The sequence below is a fragment of the Budorcas taxicolor genome, chromosome 5 (assembly GCF_023091745.1).
Source record: "Budorcas taxicolor isolate Tak-1 chromosome 5, Takin1.1, whole genome shotgun sequence".
Lineage (NCBI taxonomy): Eukaryota > Metazoa > Chordata > Mammalia > Artiodactyla > Bovidae > Budorcas > Budorcas taxicolor.
The window spans coordinates 160328276-160352976 of record NC_068914.1 but is presented as its reverse complement, the minus strand read 5'-3'; the positions used below and the strand labels follow the sequence as shown (position 1 = coordinate 160352976).

The 24701-nt window shown below is 58.9% G+C and overlaps 1 protein-coding gene across 1 annotated transcript in view; it reads left to right on the top strand.

Annotated features, from left to right (window-relative positions):
* CELSR1 (cadherin EGF LAG seven-pass G-type receptor 1) overlaps positions 1-24701 on the top strand; it is a 146966-nt gene that overhangs the window by 55653 nt on the left and 66612 nt on the right. Inside the window, exons 2-3 of the mRNA XM_052640654.1 lie at positions 290-928; positions 23402-23624. Coding sequence (XP_052496614.1) covers positions 290-928; positions 23402-23624 — 862 coding nt within the window. The remainder of the gene's footprint in view (positions 1-289; positions 929-23401; positions 23625-24701) is intronic.

Genomic DNA, 24701 nt, shown 5'->3' with positions numbered 1-24701 from the left:
GAGGAAAGGGTCTGAGGCTGGAGTCTCAGGCAGTGAGGACTGGGTTGTGTGGTGAGCGTTAGGATGCCCTGATGAGCTGGGGGGTGGGGTTCCCCTGGGAGCTTGTGAGCTTGATGGGTGTGATGGGAGCTGTGCTTTCAGAAGCCAAGTGTGGAGGGAGAGAAGCAGGCCCTGGGATGTGGGGTCAAGGTCGTGGTCATGAGTGGGCAGGGGCCTGGGGCGAGGGGGTGCCGGGTGAGGGGACCGGGCAGGCGGGCTTCTGAGTGACACCGCACCTTCTGTCTCACAGACGGCATCCACAGCGTGGTGGCGCTCTGCACCCTGCGGGTCACGGTCATCACGGACGACATGCTGACCAACAGCATCACCGTGCGCCTGGAGGACATGTCTCAGGAGAGGTTCCTGTCCCCGCTGCTCTCGCGCTTCGTGGAGGGCGTGGCCGCTGTGCTGTCCACTACCAAGGACGCCGTCTTCGTCTTCAACATCCAGAACGACACGGACGTGAGCGCCAACATCCTGAACGTGACCTTCTCGGCCTTGCTGCCTGGCGGCGTCCGGGACAAGTTCTTCCCGTCGGAGGACCTGCAGGAGCAGATCTACCTGAACCGGACGCTGCTGACGGCCGTGTCCACGCAGCGCGTGCTGCCCTTCGACGACAACATCTGCCTGCGGGAGCCGTGCGAGAACTACATGAAGTGTGTGTCGGTGCTCAAGTTCGACAGTTCGGCGCCCTTCATCAGCTCCCCCACCGTGCTCTTCCGGCCCATCCACCCGGTCAACGGGCTGCGGTGCCGCTGCCCGCCTGGCTTCACCGGCGACTACTGCGAGACGGAGATCGACCTGTGCTACTCCAGCCCCTGCGGCGCCCACGGCCGCTGCCGCAGCCGCGAGGGCGGCTACACCTGCGAGTGCCCGGAGGACTTCACAGGTAGGGGGCCCCCACTTCTCCCCGGGGGGGGTTCGGGGGCGCAGGGAGGCCCCGGTCACCCGTGCTTCACACCAGGCTTCCAGCTCACAGGTCAGAGTGCCCGGCAGTTTCCTCCGTCCTCTCCCTTCCTCAGGGACGTGGTCAAAGGCTGGACCCTGAGCCCCCGGGTGTTGGCTCCGCTTCCTGACCACACTCCGGGGTCTCCACTGACCCCATGCCATTTAAGCCACCCTCTTAAGCGTCTGCCTGCAATGCGGGAGACCTGGGTTCCATCCCTGGGTCAGGAAGGTCCCCCCTGGAGAAGGAAATGGCAACCCACTCCAGTACTCTTGCCTGGAAAATCCCATGGAAGGAGGAGCCTGGTAGGCTACGGTCCATGGGGTCGCAAAGAGTCAGACACGACTGAGCGACTTCATTTTCATTTTTCGCTTTCTTTGGAAGGACAGTAGGAAGAAGGTTGTGCAACCAGAGCCCACTGAAAATCTACCTGGATGAAATGACTTGTGTTTCGCTTAAGTGGCTTCACTTGTTTTTAAAGACTTTTTTTGATGTGGACCATTTTTAGTCTCCGTTGAGTTTGTTACAATATTGCTTCTGTTTTGTGCTTTGCCTTTTTTGGCCACATGGCACATAGGATCTTAGCTGCCCCCCACCCCGACCACAAGGGTCAAACCCACATCCCCTGCCTTGGAAGGCGGGGTCGTAACCACTGGACCACAAGGGAAGTCCCAAAGTGGCTTTGGATTTAAAGTAGTTCATCCCTGATTTCGAGTTTAAAGGTTATAGTGAAACAGCGCAGAGCCTCCCTGGTGGTCCAGTGGGTAAGACTCGGAGCTCCCAGTGCAGGGAGCCGGGTTCGACCCCTGGTCAGGGAACTAAGTCCCACGTGCTGCAACTAAAGATCCTGCCTGTTGCAGTAAAGGTCCAAATAAATAAATATTTAAAAACTAAAATAGCGTAACTGGGATAGAAGCAGTGAGCCACTAATCGCTGGGGTCTGTAGAGATGATGTCGGTTTTCTCGTGCCTCATTGTCACTGTAGAAGTTACTCATCTTCCCTGCCTGCAAGACACGCTTTGCTTGAGACATCCTGATTTGTCACCAAAATGAGTCTTTCTAAAGGCAGCCGATGGTTGTGTTTAAAAACAAAAATCCCGCCGAAAGCAGCCCAGAGAACACACGCTCTTGCTGTGGTCACGTGGAATCCAGTCGCCCATTCGAGAAACAAGTGTTCTGTGGCAGATGGTGACTGTCTGTCTTTCTGGAAAGTTCTCTGAGGTCAGGTGGGGCCTGACTCGGCCCGGAGGAGGCTCTGAGAGTCTTCCGTGGACCGTGTCCTCGGTGGGCATGTTTGGTGTAGACAGTGGGGAGACCGTTTCTGCACACGTGGGGTGCGGCACAGATGGAGCCCAGGCCAGGGCTTATGGGCTGGCAGGTGTTTCCGGAGCCGGGAGAGTGTGAGCCTGGGGTGGGGACTCTGGGGACGGGAGGCGGGCAGGCCGTGCTCTGCACCGAAGAGGGGGAGGGGGTGCCTGGCAGCCTGGGGAGCTGGCGTGCGCCCTGGCTTGCTGCGTCTGAGCCCAGCCTGGTTATAATCTGCTGGCACCTCTGTGGCAAGAAAGGCTCGACTGCCCGCCGTGGTGCCCCTCAGCCGTCTGTGTCTGTCTGTCTGTCCATCTGTCACGTCCGGCTCTGCCCGTCTCTTCTCCATGGTCTCCCAATTGTTAACTGTAAATTCCTGGCTACCCTGGGATCTGGTGTTGAGCAGGGAAGGTAAAGGAGACCCCGGGGCCCAAGCCCACGCCCGAGTTGTCAGGGCTGTTGTCGTGCCCAGGAGCTGTGCCATGGACATGCGGGGGGATCCACCCCTTCCTCCCACTCCCGCGCCACAGCATTGAGCTGGCATCTCGGCCTGTGCCAAAATCCCTGCCCAGTTGTGCCACACGGTCAGCCCTCCGCACGGTGGGGAGGTGTTCCCGCCTCCCCGCCAAGCTGGGTGTCCCTGCGTCCCCCCCACCACACGGCCTGGATGGGGGGCGCGGCCACAACGACTCCTGTGTCCAGCGGAGAAGCCGTGGCCCCAGGCCCCTGGGACAGAGCCTGGTGCCCTCCAGGGAGCCAGCCAGTGAGGCCCCAGGCCCCTGGGACAGAGCCTGGTGCCCTCCAGGAAGCCAGCCAGTGAGCAGCCGTTTGCTTGCTCAGTGAGTATTAGTTGAGTGCTTGCCGTATGCCGACCGATGCAGTCATCAGACCTGCCCCGCCCAGTGGGGTGGGCCACCCAAGGTTGCCATGCAATCGGCCGTCTCCCTGGTGGAGACGCGTGACGGTAGGGGCCACGTAGGGGACACCCCAAGCACCCCCAGACTCTGGCGGCTTCATCTTGAAGCTGGCCAGTGTGGGGGGTGGTCTGTCCTAGTTGAGCAGACCAGCATCGCCTCGTAGCCACAGCCGCAGACCTGGGCTCCAGAAATCCCAAATGTGAGCTTGGGGCCACGTCTGGGCAGGGTAAGCAGAGGCACTGGGGACCCGTGGACCCTGGATCCTCCCCACAGAGGCATCCGCCTGTTGGGTGGGAAGGACTTCCAGACTTCTCAAGTTCCGCTGTCATCGCCAGAGTCATTTCTGGAGAAATTATGCCCGGGAATGACCCGGCGTGTCATCGCCGCTGAAAGGTCCTGATGGGCAGGGGCCTCATCCGAACGTCCTTGGTACTGAGTAGTCGTACGCGTTTTCCTCCGAGATAAGGCTGAGTCAGACTGATTACTTCTCCTCCGGCCCCCTTCCTCTCTTTCTTCCTCTCTCCCTTTGAAGCCCTGCTCTCTTGCTGGAGGTAATTGAGCCCATTTATTCCTGGTGAAAGCCGCGCTGTCGTCACCAGCGTTTTATTACTGGCTCCCGGGTAAGCCGAGCTCAGGCCTGGCGGGTGGGAAGCTGGAAGGGGCCCAAGGCTGCCAGAGGACCCTGGCTTCCTGTGTTGCCGGACGGGAGATGAGCTGGGTGAAGGAAGGTATCAGTTAATTTCAGGAAAAGCTCATGAATTTGATGCTGGAAAAATACCCCGACGGCTCCCCAGTGTTTCTTCCGTCCCTTTTGGCCTCAAGGAAGTTCCAAGGCCGCCGGAGTGAGGACTCCCTGTCCTTGGAGGGAGAAGGCATCTCTCCTCCTCATAGCTCTGCATGGGGGCCTGGCTGGGGTCTGCAGGGGCCCCGATCTGGAGGGAATGGGGACAGAGGACCACAGGCATTGAGGCTCCGCCTGGCAACCTCGCACGCCAGTTTCCTGGATTGCGGTCCCTGTCCGCTCCTGCCTGTGAAGAGCATGGGTTTTGGTTAAACTCCCCACGCATGGGGCCCATCCCTCCCGCCTCCTCTCCTCCGCACCTGCCATCTCTCTGTCATCACTTCCCTCAGGTTCCAGCCCAGGGCTGTCCGTGCTCTGGGGAGGTTCCAGGAGGTCCCTGGCTTCCTGGAACAGTGACTGCTGATCTCCCTGGAAACTCCCTCTGTTTACATGTTGGCTGATCTGCTCTCGTTCTGGGTGTGAGCCACATATTTCCACGACCCTCAGGAGGGCGGCGACCTGCAGATGGTGCTTAGTGGGCCCTTCAGTGTGCTGTCCTGTTCCAGACGAGTCTGCCCCTTTATCCTGATCCTCCCAGCAGCTCTGTGGCCCCGGTCAAAAAATGGAGAGCCTGTGGTGCAGGACATTCAAGTGTCTCATCTAGAGGTTCTCTGTGGGGGAGATTCTGCCCCCAGGGGACACGTGACGACATCCCAGGACGGTTTGGTTGTCTTGGGGGTTGGGGTGCCCGTGGCTGGAGGCCAGGCGTGCCCCCAGCGCACTCATGGGGCATCTCCCACAGGGAATGGCCCTCCTACAGGGAATGGTCCTCCCCAGAGTGTTCAAGGTGGCGGCAGGGGGCCTGCTCTAGAGCCGGGTGAGGGTGAGGCAGGATTTGAAGCTGGTGCTCTGGCTTCTGAGCTCAGGCTCGTCCACTCTGTGGACCCCTTGAGGGCGGGATGGCCGGGTTCATCTGTTTACCGAGTCCTTTTTCTTGCTTCATTGACATCTCAACATCTGTTAAGAAGCACCTTTTGCATGCAGGGCGCTAAGGGTTACAAGTGAAGTGCGAAGGGTCTCTGAGCGGTGGCAGCGGGAGAATTATGCTCTGTTCCCCTGTTCCCGAGGTCAGTTCAGTCGCTCAGTCGTGTCCGACTCTTTGTGACCCCATGAATCGCAGCATACCAGGCCTTCCTATCCATCACCAACTCCCGGAGTTTACTTAAACTCATGTCCATCGAGTTGGTGATGCCATCCCGCCATCTCATCCTCTGTCGTCCTCTTCTCCTCCTGCCCTCAATCCCTCCCAGCATCAGAGTCTTTTCCAATGAGTCAGCTCTACGCATGAGGTGGCCATAGTACTGGAGTTTCAGCTTCAGCATCAGTCCTTCCAATGAATACTCAGGACCGATCTCCTTTAGGATGGACGGGTTGGATCTCCTTGCAGTCCACGGGACTCTCAAGAGTCTTACTCAGCACCGCAGTTCAGAAGCATCAGGGGGAGGCAAACTGCTCCTGCCCAGGGGTACTTGACACTGGGCTGGGCCACGGCAAGCCTCGGGCTGTGATTCTGAGCCTGGGTCCTGGTGCCCCTTGGTGTGTCGTTTCCCTAATTAAACAGCCTAATCGCTCCTCGCTGCCGTGGGGGAGACCGTGTCCACACAGGCTCTGCTCTACAAGGCCGGCCACAACCCCATGAGGTGGGGACAGCTGTCACCCGGTTCAGGGACACCCAGATGCAGAGCTTGGTGGGGGGCGGGCGGACCTGGGGATCTCTTTGCTGAACACCGATTGCAGTGCCCGACCCAGCCTTCCCACCTGGCCTCCTCACCCTGGCTTCTCATTTCAGCCTGTTCAGGGCTCACAGTGGGTGCCCCCTGCCCAACCCCATGCTTCATATTTAACCTGAAACCAAGACTCCCACTCCTGCCCCTGCGATCTGCTCTTCACGAGTGCCTGGGGCAGGGGTGCGTGCCCAGAGGGTCACATGACCACTTGCGCTGGGTCCCATTGGTGCAGAGCTTCAGCCTCCCCCAGAGCCTCGGAGGCTGACCTCAGCCCAGCACATGGCCCCTTGCTGGCCTTCTAGAAGCAAGACTGGCTCCTCTCACCAGGGCAGGCAGGAGCTTTGAGGTCAGCTGGGAAGAAGGGCTTTCCCGGACCGCTCAGCCACCTGCATGTCGGGGGACGAGGGGAGGGTCCTGTTTATCCCCGAGCCTCTGTGTTTAGACCCCAGGCCGCTCCTCTGGGTTCAGAGGCTTTAGCGAATAGTCCTGCTCTGTGCGTGAAGCACCCGGCTCTCCCTGGGCTCCCGACGTCCACGCTGCTGGGCCCTGTGTCGTCAAGGGTGCACCCCAGCAGACTTAGCCTGGATTGGGGATCAGAGGGTCAGGGGCCACTTAGGACAGTCCCAGTGGTGCTGGGTTTGAGCTTTGTGCCAACTACCCCGGGGGGGTCGTCCCAGTTGTCCTATGGGGGGCCCTTCTGGGACTCTGTCCCTCAGAGTGACCTCCCCCAGGCTGGGAGCCTGGACTGTCACTCAGGGTGACCTGCCCCGAGTTGGGTCCTGGACTGTCTCCCAGGGTGACCTGCCCCAGGCTGGGGGCCTGGACTGTCCCTCAGGGTGACCTCCCCCAGGCTGGGGACCTGGACTGTCTCCCAGGGTGACCTCCCTCAGGCTATGGGCCTGAACTATCCCTCAGGGTGACTTTCCCCAGGCTGGGGCCCTGGACTATCCCTCAGGGTGACCTCCCCCAGGCTGGGGGCCTGGACTATTCTGCAGGGTGACTTGCGTCAGGCTGGGGGCCTGGACTATCCCTCAGGGTGACTTGCCCCAGGCTGGGGGCCTGGACTATCCCGCAGGGTGACCTCCCCCAGGCTGGGGGCCTGGACTATCCCTCAGGGTGACCTCCCCCAGGCTGGGGGCCTGGACTGTCCCTCAGGGTGACCTCCCCCAGGCTGGGGACCTGGACTGTCTCCCAGGGTGACCTCCCTCAGGCTGTGGGCCTGGACTATCCCTCAGGGTGACCTGCCCCAGGCTGGGGGCCTGGACTATCCCTCAGGATGACCTCCCCCAGGCTGGGGGCCTGGACTGTCCCTCAGGGTGACCTCCCCCAGGCTGGGGGCCTGGACTGTCCCTCAGGGTGACCTGCCCCAGGCTGGGGACCTGGACTGTCCCCCAGGGTGACCTCCCCAGGGCCAGGGTATTTTGTGTTAGGTTCAAGGCTAGAGAAACTTTTAATATAAAAATTGAATCACCTTTTCTGTTCATGGGGAAAACACCAAAATCAGTTCTGGCGCTTCTCTGATTCTGCTGTGAAAAATGACACTTAGCCCACCTCTGAGTGTTCTTTTGGCTTCTCTCATCACCATAACAGTATCTCGGCGCTCCCGGGACGCGCTGACCCTCTGCCCTCGTATTAGACGGAAAGCGCTTCGTGCGTCTGAGCTGCGCTGTCCTCCTGTGGGGTGACGGCCACGTGACACAAGAGAAATAAGTTTGCCGCACTCACTGCCATTTACTGGATTAAAGCTCCATTTGGAAGAGTTTGCCGTCAAGTCGAATTTAGTCCTTAAACCCGAGAGTTAATTATCATTCAAAATGAAAATCATTATCTGGCCTATAATTAAAATCTCAAATAAAGCAGAGACAGAATCCTTCCTTAGGAAGATGTGCTTTCCAGATACTCAGGATTACTCTAGTTTCTCTCTTTGTAGCATCTACAGCTTCCTGGTTGGGGATAGCCAGCATTTCTCGAGTGTGTTATCGTAAAGCTGGGGAATTATTGCACTTCTGGGAGACTTTGTTTTCCATTAAAATCATATTCGAGGCATTGCAGTGAGGATAAATTTGGCCGGAGAGCTCCTTTTCTCTTCCATGGAATTCTTCTCCCCAAAGCTGGGACTTTGGCACACAGCATTAGTGTCCTCTTCGCCGGTTGGGGTGTCCATGCACAGCCAGACGGTCTCTGGGGAGAAGGATGGTCCTCGGGGTCCTGTTAGCTCCCCGGGCCTGCTGTCACAGGGCCACACACTGGGTGGTTTAAAGTAACAGAAACTTATTCTTCTGGAGGCTGAAAGTCCAAAATCAAGGAGTTGGGGACTTGCTCCGGGGGACAGTCCTTCCAGCCGCTCCTTAGCTTCTGGTGGCCCAGGTGGTCCTTGGCTTACAGCTCTGTCCATCTCTGTCTTCATGTGGCCTCCCCCCACCCCACCCTGGGGGCCTCTGTCCCTTTGTCCGGACTTCCCTCATCTTAAAAGGACACCAGTCATTGGACTGATGCTGACACTCCAATACTCTGGCCACCTGATGGGAAGAGCCAAGTCATTAGAAAAGACCCTGATGCTGGGAAAGATTGGGGGCAGGAGGAGAAGGGGACGACAGAGGCTGAGATGGTTGGATGGCATCACTGACTCAGTGGACAGGAGTTTGAGCAAGCTCTGGGAGTTGGCAGTGTACAGGGAAGCCTGGTGTGCTGCAGTCCACGGGGTTGGACATGACTGAGTGACTAAACTGAATTGAACTGAGTCATGAGACCAGGGCCTTCATCAATCCAGTATAATCTCACTTTAACTTGATCATCCCCTGGAGAAGGAAATGGCAACCCGCTCCAGTATTCTAGCCTGGGAAATCCCATGGACAGAGGAGCCTGGTGGGCTACAATCCATGAGGTCACAAAAAGTCAGACACGACTGAGCAATTAAATAACAACTTGATTCCATCTACAAGAACATATTTGAAGACTAATTCCTGAGACCAGGGATTAGGCCTTAAACATAAGGTCTGGGGAGTGGAGGGGCGCTGTTCCACCGGCCTCAGGGCTTCTGGGGGTCGGTGTGATGGCCACTGCTTGTCAACCTGTTTGTCCAACAGCTGCTGGGCCAGAGGACACTCAGACAGGCCTCTGTGGTTTACTTTTTTTTTAGACACCAGCCAGCTTCCAGGTGGGTTGGTGAGCTGGGGCAGGGCCGGAGTTGTTGAGAAACAGAGGTTGGTACTGAGGTGTCCGACTGCAGTGAGCGAAGCAGCCTGAGGACATGCAGGCAGAGCCTCCCTGGGCCGTCCCGCCTGCTGTCCCAGGGGAGACGGGGCTCCTTGGCCGGGTGCTGCCAGGGTCTTCCCTGCATACGTGCAGGCTGTATCGGGTGTGCATGCTTCTGCCGAAAGACCTGGAAGGCGGGCTCCACAGGAGCCTCCCCCCAGCTCATGTCCTGCAGCTGCTGTGATAAAGTCCCAAACACACGGGGCTTAAACTGCGTGGGTTTCTTCTAGAACCCGTGGGGGCCCCGGGGAGCCCCCTCTGGGTACGGCTTCTGGGCGCTGCCTGCTCTGCGTGACTGGTGACGCTTCCTCCCCTCACCCCAGCCTCTGCCTCTGTTGGCACCGCTTCCCCGCTGACCCCCAACCCCCAGGACCCTGGTCATTACCTTGGGCCCCTGGGGATCCAGCCAGCCTCTCAGCATCGAGTCTCAGGGTCCCTACCTGACCCATACCCGCCCAGTGCCTTTTGTGGGGTGAGGGCACGTGCCCACAGGCTCCAGTGGGTAGGGTGGGGGTCTCTGGGGCTCTGTACTCCCCCACCCATGCCCGGACCCCCGGGCGCTCACTTGGTGCTTGTGTGGGGATGTGTACGCGAGGCCTTTGCCGTGGGCGCTGACGTGGCGGGTGGAGGGTCCCCTCTGTTTCTCTGGAGGCACCGCATGAACTGAGGGCCGCCTGCAAGAGTTGCTGGGAGTCCAGTCTGAGCCCCTGACCCAAGAGGGGCCACCCCGGACGTCCCCACAGAGAGCGGTCTCTGCTCACGCAGCTGCCCGTTGCCCACCCCGAGCCCTTCCCCTGGTGTGGACAGACTGACGTCTCCCCGGGCCAGAGGCCTGCGGGGCTGGGGTGACGGGTGACTTCTTTGCTGGGTGGCCGGCACAGCTGAGGAGGCTGTGTGTGTCAGCCAGGGCAGCGCGGCTGTCCCGACTCCAAGCAGCGACTGAGGACTGTGAGTTCTTGTCTCAGGACGTGACTCTGTCCCCAGACACTGTCCCCGCTCTTCCTGGCATCAGGAGGGAAGGGGAACCTGAACCACCGGGGGCTCAGCCGCTGCTCCGCGCCGTGATTAAGGTTTTAGTGAGCATTCCGGCCGAGTCTGGACACGTCGCTCTTCCAGAGTTGGCACGCTCTCCCCACAAACTGATAACCTGTTGGGCACGCCCCTTTCCGGCTTGGCCACCACGGCTGCGGGGTTAATTTCCACTGACAGGATCTTTCCTGTGGTCACTGGGGACCCCCAGCCTGGCCTCCAGGCCTCTCCCCTCACCCCTACACAGCAGTCTGGGGCCAAGCTCTGCACCTCCATCTCCCCCAGGGCACGGGGTCTCTGCCACCCCTACCACGCAAGCCTATCCTCTCTGCGAGACCGTCCCGGGCCCGCCTGTGCCCCCGCCTTCAGAGGTGCCTATGTCATTAGAACTGAACCGTGGCCTGAGTCTGAAATGCTTTCCTGGGGCTGGTCCTCAGGACGTTGCAGGACAGATTCCCCGGCCACAGGCTGGCCATCCCTGGGGCTCCAAAGTGGGGACCTCTGGTCTCTGGAGAGAGGCCTGCAGAGGCCCAGGAGGGCACAGGGGAGCCCTGGGCAGCCCTACCGTCAGCCCACAGGACAGCATGAACCTGCCTCCCAGCAGGCCCCAGGGGATGTTGGCGGGGGCCAGTCTGCCTGGGGTGGGACCCTCCGCCTGGCTCTGCCTCATCCTGAGCCCCCAGTCTCCTTCTGAGCCCACAGCCCTGGCTGGGGAGGGCCCTGTCTCTGCTGTCGGGCGTGGAAGCGCCTTGGTGAGGAGCCAGGATGCTGTTCTGTGTGTTCAGGCTCTGGTGGTCGGCTCAGTGGCCCTGCCACTGGTCACCAGGTGCACCTTGCCTTGGGCCCTGCATGTTCATTTGGCGCCTCCTGGGTCCTTAGCGGCTGCCTGCCAGGCACTACGAGGGCCTGGGGGACACGCAGCACTTTCTCTTCCGCAGCCCTGGGTCTCCTGAGGTTTCTGGAGATGCTGAAAGGTGTCAGGAGCGCTGCTTTCTCCTGGGATTGTGCCCAGGAGGAGACTTCTGCTGAGTCAGCCTGGCCTCTTTGGTGTGTGTAGGATTCGTCGTGGTTTCCCACGGCTGCAGGAATTGAAGACCACAGACGGGGGGGCCCGACACAGCAGAAATTCATCCTTTCACGGATCCAGAAGCCAGCACTCTGAGATCAGGGTGTGGGCGGGGCCGCCTCCCTCTGCAGGCGCTGGGGGCCTGGGGCGGGTCCATTTGCCTCCTCCAGCTGCAGTGGGCTCAAGCTCCCTGGGCTTGTGGCCACAGCGGCCTCTGCCCCATCCTCACATGGGCTGCAAACCCCAGCTGCTCCTCTTTCACGATTGCAGAGGGCCCTTCCGGGTAACGAGCAGGCCTCATCTCCAGATGCTCATTTTAATCCCGTCTTGCGCCACGTGGCATGACGTTCACTTGTCTGCCACGTGGGGTGGTGTTCACGGGTGCTGGGGAGCAGGAAGTGGACACATCTCTCAGGAGCCACCGTTTAGCTGACCTCAAGGTTGGCTATTTTCTGTTCGACCACCCCCAGAGGACATCAGGGGGTAGGGAGAGCACCCGTTTTCTGAACAGAGGGGTCCCCAAGTGTGGCTGTGGGCTGGGCCGTCCGTGCACCAGGAGCTTGGAAAGCACAGTGACTTTTCAGGTTCTCCGGGTTCCAGCCCCTCGGGTGTGTAGGTGACTCTTGACTCACAGCCAGGAGCTGTGGATGAGCTGGAATCGTTTTTCTTTGCTGCTGGAATGCATTTTTTTAATTTATATTTTTAAAAATGGGTGTGCCAGGGTTCTGGGAATTTGCTTCAAAGACAGTAGTGAAGTCAGCCCAAGGCCCAGCCCAGGACAGGCCTGCAGTGGTCTGGGCTTCCGGTCCCCCTCCCGCTGGTGGAGAGGGGCAGGTGTCTGGCCTCTGGGAGGCCTTTCCCGGCTGCCTTGCCCCCTGGGGGAGGAGCCTTGGGGGCAGGGCCAGGAGATAAGACAGTCCAGCAGCCCTGAAACTCAGAGTGGGAGGGGAGAGCCTGGAAGGGGGCTAGGGGCGGGGAGCAGGGCTCTGGGGCACGAGGGGTGGACAGCGAGCACCTCCAGTGTCAGGAAGCCAGTTCACAGCAGGTGCCACATGACAGCCCCACATGCCAGGTGTGCAGCTCAGAGCTTCACTGCATCAACCCATCTTACCTGTACCCTGGCCTCTGAGGGGCTTCGATAGTTCTGGGGCCAGAGACAGAGCTCCTGCCTTCGGTGAGGGGGTGGGTTTCCAGCCAGGGAAACTGAGGCAGTGGTCAGGAGCCTGCTCGGGACGCCTCTTTCCCCCGCAGCGGTCTGCGGGGGCTGGCTGGGAGGAAGGCAGGGTGGATGGGCCGATTTTCTCAGGGTTTAACCTTTGCAGGACCCTGCCCTTGTCTCTGCTCCCGCTGCTGAAGCTGCCCATGTGAGCAGGGTGGGTGGCTTGCCGCGGGCTCTGGTTCTTTAGTTCACAGCCCTGAGCTGCTGCTTAGGACCAGGAGGCAGCTGTCTCTTTATCGAAAAGCTGGCAGCCTCAAGCCTCTGCTCGCCCTTCTTCTCCTGGGGCCTGTCCTGCCCTCCTTCAGGGCCCCGGGGGTTCGGCCTGGCTATGCCGCGCCCCCTGCCGGCCCCCAGCCCCTCGCCTCCCCTCTCCCCATCGGGGCAGCCCCGGCCCTTCTGAAGCGCCTCTTGGCGGGACCACATTCACATCAGCATCTCCTGGTTCCTGCCCTGCCCCTCGGCTCCCAGGCCTGCCGTGACGGTCACACACACGTGCACATGCCCCACGTCACATATACACACCACACATGCACGTGACACACACACACTACATGTACACACACGCACACCACATAATAGACACGTCACACAACACACACACACACACACATGCACACACACCCCCAACATCACATATACATGCCACACACATCACATACACACACATCACATAATAGACACACAGAGATCACAGAACACATGCCCCACATCACATATACACACCACACATGCACGTGACACACACACACTACATGTACACACACGCACACCACATAATAGACACGTCACACAATACACACACACACACATGCACACACACCCAACATCACATATACATGCCACACACATCACATACACACACACATCACATAATAGACACACAGAGATCACAGAACACACACCCAACATCACATATACATGCCACACACATCACATACACACACATCACATAATAGACACACAGAGATCACAGAACACATGCCCCACATCACATATACACACCACACATGCACGTGACACACACACACTACATGTACACACACGCACACCACATAATAGACACGTCACACAACACACACACACACACATGCACACACACCCCCAACATCACATATACATGCCACACACATCACATACACACACATCACATAATAGACACACAGAGATCACAGAACACATGCCCCACATCACATATACACACCACACATGCACGTGACACACACACACTACATGTACACACACGCACACCACATAATAGACACGTCACACAATACACACACACACACATGCACACACACCCAACATCACATATACATGCCACACACATCACATACACACACACATCACAGACACACAGAGATCACAGAACACACACCCAACATCACATATACATGCCACACACATCACATACACACACATCACATAATAGACACACAGAGATCACAGAACACATGCCCCACATCACGTATACACACCAGACATGCACGTGACACACACACACTACATGTACACACACGCACACCACATAATAGACACGTCACACAATATACACACACACACATGCACACACACCCAACATCACATATACATGCCACACACATCACATACACACACATCACATAATAGACACACAGAGATCACAGAACACACACTCAACATCACATATACACACCACATACAGACACATTACACACACACACACACTACATATACACACACACACACCACATAGTAAGACACGTCACACAGTACACACACACACACACCCCATATCCCATATATACACCACACACGCACATTACACACATGCACACCACATAATAGACACATCGCACAGTACACACAGACACACCCCATATCACATATACACACCACACACGCACATTACACACACATGCCACACACACCACATATACACACACATCACAGACACACAGGATCACAGAATACACACATATTACATAAACATGCCACACACATGTCACAGATATACACACATGCACATCACATAATAGACACACAAATCACACAGTACACACCCACATTATGCGTACATGCCACACACACCACATATACACACATGCACACCACAGAATGCACACACATGCACTCACACGCCCGCATTACATGTACATGCTGCACACATCACACACACACACACATACACCACATACACACACATGCACACCCACCCACATTACACGTCCACGCAAAGAGCTGGACACGACTGAGCACGCTGAGCACGCACACACTGACAGACCCTCTGCTGGGCCTGTTTCCCGCCTGTGAAATGGGGGCGTGTCGGAGCTCCCACACCCGGGGCTGTGAGGCTCCCCTGCCCCCGTCACCCTGAGCTGTCAGCGCAGTTGCCTTGCACATGAGCCCACGTCAGCTCGGTGCATCTGGGGCTTCTCTGAAGGACGTAAGGCCCTCCAACCTGGGGTCTGTGGTTCTGGCACTTTGGGCTGGGGTCCGGGCAAGCAGTGTCCCTCAGCCCCCAGTCAAGCCTGGGCAGGACAGGCTTCCAGTGATGGGGATGTGTGTGAGGCCGTTGCAGCCAGAGGGGCCTCAGCTTTTGCAGCTAAGAATGCCTCTTTAGGGGTGGGGGTCCCACAGTGGTCCCTGTGGGACTGTGCCCTTGCCGCCGTGAGCAGGAGGCCAGGCCCTGGGCCCTGTGGGCAGGGGTCGCGGTGCTGCGTGCAGTATGGAGCACGGCTGTGGGTCTGCTCGGGTGAGCCTGATCCTTGTTGTGGGGTGATGCTGGCAGTCATAGTGGGCGGGAGCTGCACAGGAGCAGCACAAGGGGCTTCCCCAGGGTTAGGGTGACTTGGAGCAAGCCTTTGAGCCCAAGCAGGGCACTGGAACGCTTGAAACAAATTTGGAAATCCAAATTTATTTTAAATGAGAATTCCTAGAAGAGGAAAACTGAAGTTAAATCTTGATAAGCAAGCGTAACTGAAAACATTTATTACAGTAAAATAGTGTTTCTTGTAAGAGCTATATATATATATATATATATATATATATATATATGAATTAAAGATAGAGAGCTCACTGAATTTGGTCCAAGTTATTTGCCTGAAGGAAGATGATGATGTTGAAACTGAAACTCCAATACTTTGGCCACCTGATGCGAAGAACTGACTCATTAGAAAAGACCCTGATGCTGGGAAAGATTGAAGGCAAGAGGAGAAGGGGACGACAGAGGATGAGATGGTTGGGTGGCATCACCACTCAATGGACATGAGTTTGAGCATGCTCGGGGAGTTGGTGATGGACAGGGAGGCCTGGTGTGCTGCTGTCCATGGGGTCACAAAGAGTCGGACTCGACTGAGCGACTGAACTGAACTGAACTGAAAACGATTTTAAGAATTAAAAGCCATCACATCACCTCTCTTCCCACCTCTGAGTTCTGTTCTGCCACGCCGGCTGTGATGGGGGTGCGTCCACCATGGACACCTGGGCTTTCCCCTCGGGGCTGGCCGCTGGGATCTGCCAGGTCACCACTGTATAGAGGATGCAGTTAAGGAGACACAGAAGTGGGTTCCCGTGTGGTTTGAACAAGTCAGCGGGAATGTCTGCTTTGGGAAGTACCCTGTTCAGGTGCCCACAGAGCCTTGGGGTTGGCCTGGGTCTCGCCCTGGAACCGAGGGGTGAGAGCTTTTACAGGGAGCCCCGTTCATCTGGCATGCTTAGAGTTCTCACTGCCTTTTTTATTTTAAAAAAGTCATGTTTATCGGTAGAATTAATTCTTCATTCATGACATCAACATCTTTCCTACATCATTTGAATCAAATGTGAATTTTGCAAGTTTCCTAATTCTGTACTAGCAGTCATCATCAGCTTGCACGTGGGGAAGTCCTGGCATTTTATGACTTCATCTCACAGGCATTCGTCCAGTACTGGGCATTTGCCAGGCACCCTCTGTGTGCTGGGCATTCTCAGACTTGACCCTCGGACAGGCGGTGCCCTCCCCCACAGGCTGGGGAGATGGAGGGTGAGGGACAGTCATGCTGAGTGTCACCCTGGGGCTGGGACGGGCTGAGATGGAGAGTTCTGGGCCCATCAGAGTCTGACCTGGGCGCCTGGCCCTGCCTAGGTGGGTGAAACCTCCAGAGGGACGTGGGCGCCTGAAGTGGAGCTGCGTGTGGCACCTGAGAGTCCTCTGCAGAGGCCAGAGAGGGCACGCCAGGCCAGAGAAGGCAGTGTCCACGGGGTGATCCTGATAGCAGTGAGCGTGTGTGAATGTCAGTGTGTCTGGGCGATGCCAGGCTCACAGAACGGCCGTGTCCACGGAGTGATTGCTCATAGCAGTGAGCGTGTGTGAGTGTGTACAGGGGATGAATGCCAGGCCCAGAGAAGGCGGTGTCCACGGGGTGAACCTGATAGCAATGAGCGTGTGTGAATGTGTACACGGATGCCAGGCCCAGAGAAGGCGGTGTCCGCGGGGTGATGCTGATAGCAGTGAGCATGTGTGAGTGTGTACAGGGGATGAATGCCAGGCCCAGAGAAGGCGGTGTTCACAGGGTGATCCTGATAGCAGTGAGCGTGTGTGAGTGTGTACACGGATGCCAGGCCCAGAGAAGGCGGTGTTTACAGGGTGATCGTGATAGCAGTGAGCGTGTGTGAGTGTGTTCGTGGGATGCCAGGCCCACAGAAGGCGGTGTCCACCGGGTGATCCTGATAGCAGTGAGCGTGTGTGAGTGTGTACACGGATGCCAGGCCCAGAGAAGGCGGTGTTTACAGGGTGATCGTGATAGCAGTGAGCGTGTGTGAGTGTGTACACGGATGCCAGGCCCAGAGAAGGTGGTGTCCGTGGGGTGAGGCTGATAGCAGTGAGCGTGTGTGAGTGTGTATAGGGGATGCCAGGCCCACAGAAGGCGGTGTCCGCGGGGTGATTCTGATAGCAGTGAGCGTGTGTGAGTGTGTACGTGGGATCCCAGGCCAAGAGAAGGCGGTGTCCGCGGGGTGATTCTGATAGCAGTGAGCATGTGTGACTGTGTACGTGGGATCCCAGGCCAAGAGAAGGCGGTGTCCGCGGGGTGATTGCTGATAGCATTGAGTGTGTGTGAGTGTGTTCGGGGTCTCCTCCGTTAGCCTGGTGAGTCCCCCGGCCGCCCTTCAAGGAGGGCGACCGTGCGGCCAGCCTGGGAGGTGGGGAGCTGGTGTCGACTGTGGGGGTGTGTGTCTGGCGCCCCGAGGTGGAGGATCTCTGTGGAGCAGCAGGACTGATGGGAGCCAGGCGGGCTTTCTGGAAAGCTCCCCTAGGTGTTCTGTGGGGAGCCGGCAGATCTGTGAGGTGCTGAGCTGCTGGGGGGAGCCCAGGGGCCAGGGGTGGTTGCGGTGGTTGTGCAGATCAGGCTGGTTTAGACTGGGGTGAGACCGATGGTGGAGGCGAGTGACTCGGACCCTGGGGGTGGCTCGGGCCCTGGGGGTGACTTGGGCCCTGGGGGTGACCCGGGCCCTGGGGGTGACTTGGCTGGGGTGACCCGGGCCCTGGGGGTGACTCGGATCCTGGGGGTGACTCGGGCCCTGGGGGTGACTCGGATCCTGGGGTGACTCGGATCCTGGGGGTGACTCAGGCCCTGGGGGTGGGTGATTTGGGCCCTGGGGGTGGGTGATTTGGGCCCTGGGGTGACCCGGGCCCTGGGGTGGCTCGGATCCTGGGGGTGACTCGGATCCTGGGGGTGCACTGGTGGGGACAAGGGAGGCGGGGCGAGTGGCCCCAGGGCTCTTGTCCCCATCCTCCGAGGTGGCTGCAGGACCCTCCCCGGGTGGGGAACCCGGAGAATGGACTTGGTTTGGGGAGACAGGTCTGAGGTCTGGGTTTGTGGGGAAGAGAATGGGAGGAGCGGGTGGGCAGGTGTGGGCCCAGAGAAGGGGCCCGAGGCGTGGCCGTGGAGCTGCGGAGCTGGCCCCTCGCTGGCCGGCTGGGGAGGCCGGGAAGAGCATCCTGGGGGGCAGGGAAGCCAGAGCCGATGAGTCACCAGGTCCCTGAGAAACTGGGATCGCAGCTCTGCAGGCTCGGGCCCGGCCCCCTGAGGCCAGCGTTTACCGGGAGAGCAGTTTTAGGGCGGATGCAGAGGCCACCAAGGGGGCTGGATAGTGTCCCCCCAGGTTCACGTGCGGAACCTCAGAATGTTGGAAGCAGGGTCTCTCCAGATGTAATCGGTGAGGCTCCCAGTGATTAGTGAACATCGTCCCGGACTCGGGGTCCATCTGAACCCAGTGACTGGAGTCCTTGTAAGAGAGAGGATGGGGAGACGAGACGCAGGAAAGATAGCCACGTGACCACAGATGAGGGATGAGGAGGCCACAAGCCCGGGAACACAGGTGGAGGAGGGGGCCTGACAGCTGGGGGAGGCAGGGAGGAGCCCCCTGGAGCCTGCAGAGGGGGGTGGCCCTGCTGACACCCCCAGATCTATGAGAGAATTCGTTTTTGTTCCCTTTAAGCCCTCTGCTTTGCTGTACTTGTCACAGCAGACCCAGGAAACAAATACGACTACCTGTGAGAAAAGAAAAACCTTTTGTGCTTAAAACAAATAATTTCACGGCGACTGAGCTTTATTTGCAGTTGATTTAAAGTTGCATGATGGGTTAAGCAGAGGAGCGGAGGAACCCCGCAAGGCAGCACGCCCTTTCCGCGGCACGGCGGAGGCCCTGCAGCAGCGGGCTGAGCGGCTGCGGGGCGCGGGCAGCACACGTCCTGCTGGGCCGTCCTCCCGTCCCCGGGGCCGCCTGCGGACCCAGGCTTCCCGTCCGTGAGCAGGAGTACGGCGGGCAGAGTCAAATGCAGGTCTCAGAACTGAATGGAGGGCGCGCTCACTCTCTCTGAGCAGGGCCGTCCTTCTGTGGGCCCAGGCAGCTGGGAGCCCATCGCGGGAGCCCCTGGATCTTGGATGGAGGTGGAGGGATCCAGACTTCCAGTTGGCTCGAGGGCAGAGCCCATGAGCCGCCGCCGTGGCCTTGGTGGGGGCGGGGGCTGCGCTTGCCTCCCGGTGACATTGACCACTGGGGCCGAGCCCAGCCGGGCAAGTTTCCGGAAGCCGAGGGAGGGCGGGGCGCCGTGGGGAGGGCTGGCCAGGCCCCCCTTTGTTTGCCGTCACGGCTTAGGGAGCGCAGCCCGCCCCGGCCTCTCACTGCAGCTTTATTACTTCAGAACACGTCGTGCTTGGCCCTCGACCCGCCAAGTCGGGACTTGGAGAGCAAACAGTCCCAGACGTCACATGGATTTTAAAAGGAGAGATTAGAGAATCTGAAGTGAACGAAAAACAAATACACCTTCAGCTAAGCATTTACAATTAATGAATAGAATTGAAGGCTGCGAGCCGCCCACCTGGGAAGGGGCCAGGTGGGCCCCTTAGTGTGAGTGTGTGAGTGTGGGTGTGTGTGTGTGGGTGTGTGTGTGTGCATGTGTGTACGTGTGTGGCTGAGGGCAGATGTGAGGGTGCGAATGCGTTTATGGGTGTGCATGCTTGTGAATACTGAGCGTGTGCGTGACAGTGTGAGTGTGTCAGCAGCGTGTGGCTGGGTGTGAGTGAGGGCACGTGTGTGTGCACGGCCTGCCGGGTGTCCATGGCGGGCGGGGTGGGGTGCCCTGGTGACCCCGGAGCCGGTGGGGAGACCAGAGGGTCTGCCCCGATGGTGGAGCCTGGAGCGGGGTGTGCGGCCGGGTGGGCCTCTCCTTTCCGAGCAGCACGTGAAACCTCTCCTCACAAGTCGTTCGGGGGCAGCTGCCTGCTAGGGGAGAGCAGGTGGGTGTCCTGGGTGGGCCTGTGGTCTCTCCCTTCCCTGCCTGGTAGGAGGAAGGGGATGGAAAAAACCCCGCTTGACCCTGCCAGGCCCTGGGGGTGGGCACAGCCCTGGGGGTGGGCACAGCCCTGGGGGTGGGCTGGGCCCGGGGCCCTGGCCTGGTGGTCCGTGTGCGGTTATGAACTTCAGTAAGAGCTCAGCAGTTGAGGCTCTCCACCCTGTGTCCGAGGGGGCTCAGGCTGGGCCACCTCCGCTGAGCAAGTTGTGTGTCCTCAGCTGTCGCAACCTGGGGAGGAAGATACTCCCGAGAAGGAGAGGAAATTCAGATTTCCCTGGTGCCCGGCTTGCTTCTCGGAGGATCGTCACGCTAATTACAGATCAGTTTCACCTGCTCCTCAAAAATAAGCTCTTGTGAAGCGTTCCCTCTCGGGTGAAGGATGGAGTTTTCTTACACCCGTCAATTACTGAGCTCTCGAAAATCAGCTCGGTCAGAGGTCGGCCTCCCCGAGAAACAGACCCCGAGGCCCGAGATCCGCCTTCCCGGGAGCCACGCCTGGGCAGGGGGTGGGGACGGGGGCTCATGGGGCTGCCCAGAGGAGAGGCTGGGCCGCAGCAATGCGGCAGCAGAGGCCTCTGTGACTCCACGTCTCAGCTCTGGCGATGCGGTGCAGAGGAGGCTGCCCTGGGCCACGGGGCTGGGCTTCCCCACCTCCCTGTGGAGCTGTTGCTGGCTGTGAGCTGCCCCAGTGGGGGCCATGCAGCTGTGGTTGAGGGATTTCGGGGGGAGGGTCTGAGGGCAGGGTCGCAGCTGTGAGCGGTTGTCACCCAGCACTCCAGAGCCTCTGTCCTGGCGGGGCACGTGGGCTACACACAGCACCCACTCTCCACTATATCCAAGAATTAATGATTGGGACTTCCCTCGGGGTCCAGTGGGTAAGAATCCACCTTGCAATTCAGGGCGTGCAGGTTCGATCTCTGGGTGGGGAGCTAAGACCCCACATGCTACGGAGCAGCTCAGCCCACGCACCACAACGAGAGAGTCCTTGCGCGGCAAAGAAAGATCCTGAATTGAGACAACGAATGTCGTGTGCTGCAACTGAGACCCAGCGCCGCCAAGGTTTAAAAAGCTGATGATATATTTTAATACCACTACCCAGTTTGTTCACATTCCCAATTGACTCAGCAGAATTCGGGCAGATGTTGAACCTCAGCAAAAATTAATGCAAATAAAACACCTTGGAGGTTCATTTGTCAGAAATATAAAATGTTTTACAGACTGATCACCACCCTCGTGCTGGTGAGGATGTATGAGTCTGTGCATCCTTTTGTGGAGGGCAGTTTGGAAATACTTGTCAAGCGTGCACCTTGATTCACCACTTTCAGGAATTTTCTCTGGAGAGAGATTCTTAAAACACAACAAGGACGTGTATCAAAAAGTTATACGGGGCCTCCTCGGTGGCTCAGTGGTGAAGAATCCGCCAACCGAGGCAAGAGGCACGGGTGTGATCCCTGATCCGGGAGGCCCCCACGTGCCGCGGAGCAGCAGGGCCTGTACCCCGCGACTGCCGAGCCTGTGCTCCAGGGTCTGCGCTCCGCAGAGGGAGAAGCCACTGAAGTGAGAAGCCTGGGGACCACGACTGGAGAAAGCCCTCGCAGCAGCGAAGACCCAGCGCGGCCGGAGACAAATGATTAATAATTTAAGAAGCGGTCTGCAGTAAAAGCAAGTTATAAGCAGCCTACCTGTCCATCAGCAGTAGAAGGAGACACATCAGTGATTTAGGTTCTGATGGGGTCCTCTAACGGAATACTGTGCAGCCACTGGGAAGAAAGAGGAGAAGCTCTGAGGCCCACAGGGAGGGTCTCCACGCTACCCCTGGCCCTGGGCCCACATGCGGGCGCAGGGCACCCCACAGTCCTGTCTCCTCCGGTGGGACCTGCAGGAGACTGAAGACTTTCCAGGCCTCACTGTTTACATGGTGACTTTCCTTAGCGTGTGAATGAAACACTCTTAGTTTAGAGTGTACGCATTAAGGGACTTCCCGGTGGCCCGGTGGCTAGGACGCCACGCTTCCACTGTGAGGGGCATGGGTTCGATCCCTGGTTGAGGAACTAAGATCCCACATGCTGAGTGGCATGGCCAAAAAATTATTTTAAATGCTTTCATTTAAAACTCAGTACCTGGTGAGATACAGATGAGAGCTGGGGAATTTCCGGTTGTCGGAAGCTCCTGTTGGTCTGCGGGTCTGTGAGGGGCTAGCGATGCCCACCTCATGACAGGCAGGCCTGGGCCATGTTCCAGGGAGTGAGGCTCATGCAGCCAGGCCCCCACGGCAGCCTCGCCACTGATGGGCAGCCTGGGTCTGGTAGGCCTCTGGGGCAGAGGCAGTCAGCGTGGGCTCCCTGGTCAGTGGAAGCTTCCAGAACTCCCCTGCCACGGGGGTGGTGGTGGGCGGTTAGGCCACAGAGAGGGCGTTGGAGCACAGCTGGGGGCCAGTGTGCAGGACAGACTTGATTACAGGATCGCAGCCCAGCATTGTCCGCCGGGCAGTGGGTCTGCATGGCAGGTGATGGGCTGGGGGCACTCTGTATGACCCCAGCCTGCTCCTGGGTCTCCGACGAGCCCTGGGGTGCCCAGCCGTCGTGCAGACGTGGGTGTGGGGAGGGCACGGGGCCCTCTCAGCATTCTCAGTCTTTCTAGGTGGGGCTCTTGGAAGAGCTCCAGGCTCAGCTGGGGGTTCAGAACAGGGTGGGGTGCCGAGAGGCACTCATGGCTGCACATACCCGTCCCCCCCACCGACCAAGGGCGGGGACCCCGGAGGCCCAGGACAGGGATGAGTGGCTCGGCCACCTGGTGCATTCAGCGGGGAGGCCCCTGGGGTGCTAACCACCCCTTGGACAACCCACTGGGCACTGGGTGCCCTCACGCCGGCAGGAACACCACGTGTCTGATCACAGCCCGGCTCCAGGGCGGTTCCCAGAGGCCCCAGGTGCCCCCAGGTTTGGGTTTAGCAGCTGGTTCTGCAGTAGCGTTTGTGGCCTGGGTGCGGGGCTTGCCCTTCCCACTCCCCTCCTTCTCCACTCCCCTCCCCTCTCCTCTCCCCTCCCCACGCCTCTCCCCTCCCCTACCGCCTCCCCTCCCCCCAGGCTGCCATGTGACCCCCTCTCCCCATGGGCTGGGGAGAGGCCTTCCCCCCACCTCCCCCTCCCCTCCCCCCTCCCCTTCCCCCTCCCCTCCCCATCCCCTACCCCCCCTCTCCCCACCCAGGTCACCGTGTGACCCCCTCTCTCCCACTCCGTACCCCCAGGCGAGCACTGCGAGGTGAACGCGCGCTCTGGCCGATGCGCCCACGGCGTGTGCAAGAACGGGGGCACCTGTGTGAACCTGCTCATCGGCGGCTTCCACTGCGTGTGCCCCCCCGGCGCGTTCGAGAGGCCCTACTGCGAGGTGACCACCCGGAGCTTCCCACCGCAGTCCTTCGTCACCTTCCGGGGCCTGAGGCAGCGCTTCCATTTCACCGTGGCCCTCGCGTGAGTCCCCGAGTCCCCGCGCCACCGCCCGTGCTGGAGGTTGGGGGGCGGTCTCGGGTCTCAGAGCGGCCCTCTGGCCCTCCGTCCGGGTTGCCCTGGCCGGCGCTGCCTACAGGACCCTGTGCAAGTAGAGGATGTGGCCCCTGATGCCAGGGCTTCCCCTGTGGCTCAGCTGGTGAAGAATCCGCCTGCAGCGCAGGAGACCCCGGTTCGACTCCTGGGTCAGGAACATCCGCTGGAGAAGGGATAGGCTACCCACTCCAGTATTCTTGGGCTTCCCTGGTGGCTCAGCTGGTAAAGAATCCGCCTGCAATGTGGGAGACCTGGGTTCAGTCCCTGGGTTGGGAAGATCCCCTGGAGAAGGGAAAGGCTCCCCACTCCAGTATTCTGGCCTGGAGAATCCCACAGACTGTACAGTCCCTGGGGTCGCAGAGAGTCGGGCACGACTGAGCAAGTTTCACTGTCACTTCACTTTCCCCTGATTCGAAAGTGAGAAATCTCCAGCTGGCAACAGCAGAGCGTTAGCAAGCCTGGGGCCCTGTTTGCCCAGCTCCCACGCCTATGAAGCCAGCCCAGACGCCCTGGTGCTGCCCACCTACCACCACGCGGGCACCTCTGCCATCCAAGTGCCCAGAAATAGGGGGGAAGGCCTTGGGACTCAGACTCGGCCTAGGCTCCTGTGGGGTCTCTGGCGAGCCGGGTAACCACGGGTGGGCGGCCTCGCCCCTTTCAGCCCTGATCCCTTAACCCGTAACAGGGTGCAGGCTGACTGCACGCTTGGGCCATTCTTTTATTTTTTTATCTTTTTCTCCAAGAGAATTTAGATTTAACTTTTAATTTTTAAGATCTATCATTTCTACTGTGAAGATTTTTCTCAAGTTCAACTTGAGAAAAGAATAAGGTGTTTTTTGTGTTTGGTGAGCATTTGGGAATGCAGTCTTTGGGGACACAGTCTTCTTGGGAATGCACCATCCATGTCCCCCAGAACCAGACGCTTGCTCTGAGTTGCCCTTTGGAGCTCAGGGCCTCTTGGGGCGGGATGGGGCAGCTCCTCTCCCGGGGGTCCTGCCCCACCCG